At 33.1% G+C, this 9,620-nt stretch overlaps 2 protein-coding genes across 2 annotated transcripts; one reads left to right on the forward strand and one right to left on the reverse strand.

Moving 5' to 3' along the window:
* Positions 1-474: 474 nt before the first annotated feature.
* On the forward strand, positions 475-2,071 carry LOC112716085 (lachrymatory-factor synthase). The gene is made up of 2 exons (XM_025767935.3): positions 475-1,050; positions 1,720-2,071. The coding sequence occupies exons 1-2, from the start codon at positions 586-588 to the stop codon at positions 1,720-1,722; spliced, it is 468 nt and encodes a 155-aa protein (XP_025623720.2). The 5' UTR covers positions 475-585; the 3' UTR covers positions 1,723-2,071.
* A 1,538-nt stretch (positions 2,072-3,609) lies between these two features.
* LOC112716086 (uncharacterized) lies at positions 3,610-7,284 on the reverse strand. The gene is made up of 7 exons (XM_025767936.3): positions 6,519-7,284; positions 6,014-6,052; positions 5,816-5,886; positions 5,555-5,619; positions 5,138-5,227; positions 4,959-5,051; positions 3,610-4,348 (listed from the first exon to the last, which is right to left on the reverse strand). The coding sequence occupies exons 1-7, from the start codon at positions 6,893-6,895 to the stop codon at positions 3,938-3,940; spliced, it is 1,146 nt and encodes a 381-aa protein (XP_025623721.1). The 5' UTR covers positions 6,896-7,284; the 3' UTR covers positions 3,610-3,937.
* Between the last annotated feature and the right edge of the window lie 2,336 nt (positions 7,285-9,620).

A 9,620-nucleotide genomic window follows, 5' to 3' on the forward strand; every position in this document is an offset into this window, starting at 1 on the left:
AAAAGATTTTATTAAAATAATAAATACATACTATATTTGTTCTCCTTTTTTAAAACATAAATTATTATTAGAGTCTTTTAAAAAAAATAATATTTCCAAAATATAATCAATTGTCAAATATATATTAAAAATTAAAAAATATAAGAAGAACGATAAGAGACCAACACGGCAATACTTTTACTAGAAAAAAAAATGAAGAATTATTGATTAGGGTATAAGTGTAAAACAAACAAAATATTGGCAGTAACATTTATAAAATTGTAAACAATATGGTAGAGATTTAATTTTAAAAATATAAAAATAAATAATTATTAAATATTTAAAATTTATCATAAAAATAAATTAAACATGAAATTATAAACACCATAAAATTTAGCAGCTACAAAAGAGACAAAATATTATTTTCTTAGATCTTAGATTCTTTAATGAGTGGTTGCAAGAGTTTTCTGTTTCCACTATGCTATATTAATTCCTTCAGCACCCACATTTCAATAAGATTCCATCCCAACTCTCTCTCTCTCTCTCTCTCTCTCTCTCTCTCTCTCTCTCTCTCTCTCTCTCTCTCATCATTACACCATTGAAGATATGGCAGAAGAGTCAAAGGCATCAAAATGGGAAGGCAAATCCATTGTTGAGCTTCAAAGCACAAGTGCAAATCAAGCATGGCCTTTACTAGAGGATTTCTTCAACCTACACAACTTGATCCCAATAGACACTTGCTACCAAGTTGAGAGTGTTGAAGGCCACCCTGGCCCCACACGCTATTGTGCTTCCGCTCCTAAAGATGATCATGTGTTGTGGGTCAAAGAGAGGCTGCTTGCCGTTGACCAAGGTCAACGATGTTTCTCCTATGATGTTGTTGATGGCAACTTGGGCTTCAAGAACTATGTGGGCACAATCAAGGTTGTGCCTTCATCATTGGAAGGTTGCAAGATCGAGTGGAGCTTTGTGTGTGATCCAATGGAATCTTGGAGTTTCAAAGATCTCAATTCTTACATAGATTCCACTCTTCAGTTCATGGCCAAGAAGATTGAGCTTGCATGCTCCAAGGCAAGCGTCTGAAATTAACTAGGATTTGATTATTATGCCAGAATAATATATTTGATGCTGTTTGTTGTTTTCGAACTTGTACCTTTAAATGACATTATACTTTTGAGAGATGTGAAAGAAATAAAGGAAAATTTTATGGTAGTGCTTAAATTGTCTAAAAAGTGAGTGAGACTAAGGTGGGTCATATTTTTTATTTTTATATCAAATAATTGAAACATTTGACACCATACAAAACACTAGAAATATGTAGCTGATTTTTTTCTATACGAAAATATTGGTGGTATTTTTGTTGGAAATGGGGTGTTTCGTATAATTGCAGAGATAATGAAGATGATAGTAACACTCCCCTGCCTGTTGCGTCAGGCTTCTACACCCACAATCCTGCAAAATACTCCCTTTGTCAATATTGGACAAATACACCACTCTTCTTTCTATATGAAAAAAGAATTTTTGAAAATATGTGTGTGATGGATTTTTTTAATTTACCGTGTGTTAGATTTGGCTCCCACATTTGGATTTTGGAGCAAAGTTGTGGCCAATTATTAATATTTTTGGGTTCATATTGCTTCATTTTCAGTTATAAGCCAATCCCATTACATCAGTCTATATACGTAGTTCACTCGTTTGTTTAAATAAGTATTGAATTCGAATTCTGTCTTGTGTATGCAGTAATCCATTGGTCAACAGTAAATTTCTTAAATAGAACTCAAATTTACGACGGATTAATCATTGGCCTATCAAACAAAAAATACCATGAACAACCAAAAAAAGAAAGATGCAGTAGCAAGCATGCCATCGTAGTTGAGGCTTTCGCGCAATGACATTCGAAAATCTGCTGAGACCAAATAGTGAATAAGAATTCATAAAGTATTATGTGTAAGTGTGTAACATAAATGACTTTGTGATGTAATGCTTAGAATTAAGAACGGTCAAACTCACCTAAAAAAAACAATATGCGACCAAAAAATGGTTATTCGTTTGGTTGTTTAAATGTTATGTCTTTTAATTTGATCTTTAGAAATAGTATGTATACAATAGAAAACAACTAAATAAGTGATCGCACTAAGAACAAGTAAATTTGAGGATAGACCACTAAAATAAAGTTTCAACTCACCACCATTACTAACATAAAATATTAAAATGCATACCTATCACATTTCATAAACGCAGTCTTTGTATCAACGGGGTGTAGGCAATCACAAGAATCACGACCTTCCTCGCGATCCGAAATAATAGCTAATATGAAGATCTTGCGAGAAAGGATATCAAAACAACCCTTATGCAATAAAGTGGACAATACTGCAACTAAATAATTATTGAATTAATGCTCACTTTAGTCTATATAAGTATATACATGAATCATTTTAGTCTCGATAATTTTTAATGAGTCAAAATAGTATATATAAGTAATATATACAAAAATGTGAGGCATTAGTCAAAATGATCGTGCATTAATTTGATACTCAAAAGATAAGACGCTTTAAATTGACAAAAGGACCTCTAAAAGATAACAATAATAAAATAGTGTTCGAAAGATTTATGAATTAATAAAATGATTCAAACGTTCAAATATTATCTTACTTAGTCAATTAATATTTTTATGAAATTACTAATTTAACATTCACCAGCTTCATTTTTACCCAAAAAGATTAAACTAGTCATTTCATAAAATAAATTAAACTATTCGTCAAATAGAGATTATAATATATCTTTCGAGATTCATTTTCCGTTGCTATCTTCTAGAAGTTATATCTTTTTTTTTTTTCAAAATTTATACCTTGAGAGTCAACATAGCTATTTACTAACCAACTAAATGGCAGCGCTATATAGGTTCATGAATTAATTAGCAGTTTCTGGTTGTTGCAAATGAATGCTTACAAGGTTCAGCAACCTGAAAACTTATATTATGAGGGTAAGTTCTTAGTCATGTAGCATCACCATTAAGTAAATTATTTATCCAAATCAGTTTTAATTTTGTTAAATTTCTTGAGTCCTAGAGTTGTAAGAAATTTTCTTGTACCTTCCGCCAAAAAATAGAAAAGTATAGTAACTTTTGAAAGATGGGAAAGTAACACATTCCATACAAAAAAATGAATATGATAGATATCGCATTAAGAGCAAGAAGAAAAGGTGAAGAATGGGGCAAATATGTTTACCACTTCTCTTGTTGAAAACAATAACCTCAGCTTGTTTCCTAGAATGATTGGCAATCAGCTTACGTGCAGCCGATATAGAAGTACCAAAAATAGAAAAAGGGCATAATTCCTCCTATGACAACAAATTGCATAATTCCTCTTTGTTTTGCTTGTTCTTGACCTGTAACGTCCCCTTCTTCCTAACCCACCTTAAGTAAAACAAGACACACGAAAGTTCGCAATCAAGAAAGAGGAAAATAACTAGGTGCCGTTCGTAAACTATTTACGTCAATTTGACTTTAGATTTTCAGAGTGCAATCTTCAAATTATCTACGTCGCTTTCCGCAACCGCTAGGACGTTAAACGAACTTCTTAAAAGAATTGAAATCCTGCAGATATCAAATAAAAGAAGAGGAAAAAACAGTGTGCAATAATTTTATATATTACATAGAAAAGATCAGAGGATCACAAATTGGAAGAATGCGGGAAGAAAACAATACTGAAACTTATAAAGTCAGCTAATAAATGTACATGTTTTCTTGATGAAACCATCGATCCCCAGAGAATCCCAATATATTTTATATCTAATACCTAAGTTCAAGAGATGAAATGAGCAAAATCCTAACTGCTTCCGCCACCCTTTAGCCCTTTCCTGGGGCGACTTCATTTTTATACTGTCAAAACAGACATGGCATTCCTTTTCTTTATTGTCTTAGCCCTTGCAATAAGAACCCCGGATATCATTAACATTTTCAAAGAGTTAACAACCTCTTTTCCATCCAGTTAATGATGTCCTGAGCAACCTCTTCGCGCTCAGGCTCGAACAGAAGGTCGTGCAAGAAGCCATCATACAGCTTTATTTCCTTGAACTCAGAAGCCGCCATGTTGTATAGATCCTGTGAGGCCAGGGGATCAGTAACCTTATCAGCAGTTCCGTGGAGGACAAAGAATGGCACCGTCACAGACTTGAAGTTCCGCATAAGGTAAGAGGAAATTCTCAGTATTTCGTGGCCCGTTCGGACCCTTATAGGTCCAGTGTAGACCAATGGATCAGAGTACTTGGCCAACAAAGCCGCCGGATCCCTTGAAACCGGAATACCCCTTTTGTTTGCTCCTTTAAACTGGTACTTTGGAGCTAACAGAGACAACATTGGAGCAATAGCCTGTATCAACACCAGACATATCCTTTTTAACATGAATGGACAAGAATAGAAAGGTCCACAATCACAAACATATTACAACGCAAAATTATAATTAAGTAATTTTATAAATTAATACTTTTTTGAGGTTAAAAAAAAAAAAGACTAGTACTGCTTGCACAGTCTTGGGAGTTTTGATCCCTTTATGCAAACCATGATGAATGATTGAATGCATAAATCTAAAGGAAGCTACGGCGAAGAAATAGTGATAAATAATTCAGCTCTTGTCTTCCATGTGCTTATTCCTAGCATTTACGATTAGATGGAAATCTTAATATCCAATTCCAATTTACAAAAATCATATGACAAAATTCCCTTGCAAATGCTGTGCTATAGTTAATTACAGCTCATATGATCCTGGCTCAAGTTTGATCGCTCAGTTAACAATAACAATCTAACTGGTATTTATGACTATGGTAGATCATATTTATTATTATCTATAGCAATTTTTCCCCTTGTTGAGGAGAGGGAATATTACTTTCATGATAACTTCATATCCAGTATGTAGCAAAGTAGAAACACATTAAATTTCAAGCGTAATGCTGATGAACAACCTTCAAAATGCAAAACTTACATTAACAATTGGATGAGCTGGCTTCACACGCAACGCTGGTGAAGTTAATATGATTCCTTCCACCATTGCTTTAATATGATAGTGGGAGGCCGCCTACACAAAAATGTAGCCATTAAATTTAATGCTTCGACGATGGATAAATTAATTCATGAAGCTGTGCAGGAGATTTCAACCCTTACCTTCAAAACCACAGCCCCGCCAGTGGAGTGTCCAAAGAGAAAGCATGGTACACCGGGATTGTCTGATCTTATCTTTTCTAAGAAAGCACCCTGTTTTGTATCATGGCTAATTCACCATCAAAGTGCAAAGTGGAAATCATAGAGTAACATTTTCACAAACAATAGATCTCATACGAGAACAAGAAAAGGACTGCATAATGATCATTATAAGATTTTGAAGTGCCAATGAAAGTGATTGGGGTGGGGTGGGGTGGGGTGGGGAATTAACCAGATCATCAATGTGCAACTAGAGTGAATAAAGCAAGAAAAGAATTGTTGGCTCCACATAGATGCTTAAATGTTTTACATTAGAAGAACCACTACCACCAAATGAAGCTATATTTATTAACCGGGAATAGAGCATTATTTTATACTTACTACGTCTGCAACCACATGATCAAGAGATGGTACATACCCATGCAATCCATCACTCCCTCCATGACCTGTAACAAGTGAACAAATAACTCCAAACTCGTCAGAAAAAAGGGGTAACGACAGACAATCCAAAGAAAGGGGTTGAATATACATATAAATATATAATCATATACTACTAAAGAAAACTATATAATCATGTTGATGCCCATGCATATAAATCAGGATCTCAAGGGACCTAATGAAAACATGAGCCTTAAAAGTTACCTATCCAGTCCATTGCATAGACACCAAAGCTACATGATGTTAATTGCCTTGCAAAGTCAGCATATCTTCCACTGAAATTGAACTCTAGGTTAGAGGTAGGGGAAAAACTGTAATTCTTATCATCTTACAAATGCCTTAACAAATAACAATCACTTGAAAATGGACATATCAGAAAAAACAGAAAGCATAGTAGACTACCTGTGTTCGTTAAGCCCATGAATGATGACCAGAATTCCCCTGAAAGGAAAAGAGTAGAAAATAATTAAATCAAATGTGAAACAAAGCAACACAACTGCAGGTTGCAGAATACCCCTCTGCTTCAATGATTACAATTTTCTTTCATATATCATTGTCTATTACTATAATCCGCAGAAGGAAAAGACTAAATTCAAGACATGCATGATCAATTTAGCCGAGTTCATCTTCCAAGTTTTTGGCCAATTTACAGCATAGGAGCATTAACAACAGCAAAGGAGCATTAACAACTTCAATCAAGCTGCTACTGGTTTTTTAAGCTCATTCACAATAGAATTACATATCCATAGTCACCGTCTCAGTTACCTAACGCTGAAATCCCATGCAATTAAGCTTGATCTCCATACGTTTAACATAAAACAACATAAAAATTCTCGTAACAACAAAACTAGCAACACGCATTTTGACCGAAATTGCAGAGAGAGAGAGAGAGAGAGAGAACCCTTACTTAAGATCACCGGCAACCGGGAACCACTGGCGACAAAAAAGAGCGTTGTTCCTAACGCCGTAGAAGATTGAAGTACTCCACCGGCATAGCCAGTCATCGGTTCCCATCCCAACGCCCTGAGCGAGGGCTCTCCTCCGGCACGTGTCCTCCTCCTCCCTAACAAGCCATCTCTTCTTGAAGTGCTTCCTCGGCGACGAAGGCGGCGCACCGGCTAGGGTGCCACGACGAGAACGGCGAGGGAGAACGAAGAGAACGAACGAGAGGAAGAACGTGTAGACGAAGATCAATGAAGCTCTCAGAGCCTTCATGATCGGAATTATACGGTTGCTCGCACCTGACGTCAGCGGCTCCATCCTCCCCGCCTCCGCTGAAGACATCGTTTCTCCTCTTCTTCTTTTTATCTGCGGAGACGGCGGAGAAACCGAAAACCGGAAACCGAAAACAAACAAACGGAATGAAAATGAACGCTTCCGGGAACACACAGCAGAGAAAATGAACGCGCACAGAGACACGAAAATACGGAATTAAAAGGTTGCAAGAAACGCTGTTTATGTCTTTTGGGGATTTATTTATATTTGTTCATGGGGATTTCAAGCCGTTGGATTGGTTTTGGAGTTGTAGAGATCACACGGATGAGGATGTGTTTGTGATTACGCTGTCTTATTTGGACGAATAAAGAAAAAGAAAAAAATAACTCAGTTTAAAAGAGGAAAAAGTAAAAACTAGAAAGTAAGAGATTTAGGATTTGTTAGAAGTAGAATCGGACGGTGATCTCTAAAGTACAGCCAATACTAGTTCAGGAAATGAGGTGACTTGGCATGATTGTTACGTGGCAGTATCTAATTGGTCATAGATCGCGGAGAGAACCGCGTAGTCGTTAGTCTGTAGCTCCATTTCTGGCGGGGTCGTTGGTAGGCGGTAGCTGCTGCACAAAATGGGGTTTGACTTGTTAATGTGTACTAGTATGTTAAGAATATTCTTATTTATAGATATACAATACAATAATAATTATAAAATTAATAAAAAATCAAATAAGATCATAATTATTAATTTTACGTGGCTTGATTTGTGATTTTTATTTATAATTTTAATTGTATTTTGTTACTAAGACAGTCTTACTCTTATTGTTTCTTCGTAAAAAAAACACGTTAAACATTGCCAATTATATAATCCAAAATTGGCGGTTTAAATGACAGAAGGATTATTGACTGCCGTCAATAACTTATGTCATGTGTTAGACAAAGCCACAAAGGCAAATGGAGGAAAGGCATTTTTTTTAAATTAAAAAAAATGAAATCTTCTTAAATATATTCTTAATTATTAAATGAAGACGACAAAATGCTTTGGGTGACTCCATGTTGTTAAGAATCGATTTTAAAGTGGAGTTGTATATTATCCTTTATTGGGATTTTAAGCTCTTATTTGGTGAAAAAATGTTCTAAGTTTGAGTCTAGTAATTGAAAAAATTATATTAAAAAGATTTTATTTTTTCCTATATTTTAGAATTAATCAATTTTTTATAATAAACTTTAAATACTAGTTGTTTAATCAGTACAAAAATAAAAAATATATTTGTACATTTGCTTCAAAGTTCACCCTTTTTTTTTTAATTACATAATTTATAGCAAAAGGAAAGGCGGAGATTTCAATCGAAAGTCCGAAGAAATTGGACCTTACAAAAAGTATTAAAAAATAAATAACGAAGTTAGACCTTGGAAAATGCAGGACCAAGGACGTGTTCCTTTGTGTATCATGAGAGATTCTTCCGAATGGGTGACATGAACAAGAAAGAATACTTCTTCCCAGTTTCGTTTGTGGTTTGATTTTCTTTTCAAGTTCCTCTCAGTGGCCTCGAGTTTCACTTCGGCGTTTTAATAATTCATTTTTGTACGCTTAAACTCTCTTATTACAATTTATTTTTACTCCACTTAAATTCTTATAGGAAAATAACGGATCTTTCTTATTTACAAAAATAGAAATACCGAGTGGTCAGGCTCAATGTTTTGAAAATCGAACTCATGATTCAGCAGCTCTAACTATTGATTTACTAATTTATTAGTTTAATTGTATGTAATTTAATTAAAATAATTATTTTATAATAAAATATAAATAAATATATTAAAATATATAATTATAATTTAATATAAATTTAAAAATAGAGTAAAGTATTATTTTTATCCCCAACATTAGAGATAAGTTTTGAAATTGTTCCTAACGTTTCAATCGTCCTATTTAAGTCTCTAATGTTTTAAAATTGACTCAATGTTGTCATGCCGTTAGGAATCCATTAACAGAATTGACAACAGGACAAAATTGAGACGATTTTAAAATGTTAAGGACTTAAATAGGACGAAAACGTTAGGGACAAAAATAATACATAAAAATAAATTTTTATTTTATCCTTCAATAATATCAATTTTTTCTATACATAGTATTCAATTATTTTTTAATCACATACATCTAAATAAATTACACTTAATCATATTACTTTCATTTTAAATAAATTAATTTTTTTTATAATTTTACTCTTAAATATTTTTAGTTATCATGAAATGTTTGTTGAATGACTGGTATATAAACTTGCAGAAAAAAAAAAATATATATATATATATATATATATATATATATATATATATATATACACACAATAAAATATAAATTATACCTTTTGTCTCTAATGTATCAAAATTCTTTAAAATTATAAAAGAATAAATTTATTTAAAATAAAAGTAATATGATTAAGTGTAATTTATTTAGATGTAATTAAAAAATAATTGAATACTATGTACAGTAAAAAAATTAATATTATTGAAAGATAAAATTAAATTAAAATTTATTTTTATGTATCGTTTTTGTCCCTAACATTTTCGTCCTATTTAAGTCTATAACGTTTTAAAATCGTCTCAATTTTTTCCCGCCATCAATTTTGTTAACGGATCCCTAACGGCAGGATAACATTGAGTCAATTTTGAAATGTCAGGGACTTAAATAAAACGATTAAAACATTAGGAACAACTTTGTAACTTACTCCAAACATTGGGGACAAAAATGATACTTTACTCTTTTAAAATATTATTTAAATTAAAAGTACTAGATCAATCA

This window comes from Arachis hypogaea, chromosome 10 (genome assembly GCF_003086295.3).
Source record: "Arachis hypogaea cultivar Tifrunner chromosome 10, arahy.Tifrunner.gnm2.J5K5, whole genome shotgun sequence".
NCBI classification, from domain to species: Eukaryota; Viridiplantae; Streptophyta; class Magnoliopsida; order Fabales; family Fabaceae; genus Arachis; species Arachis hypogaea.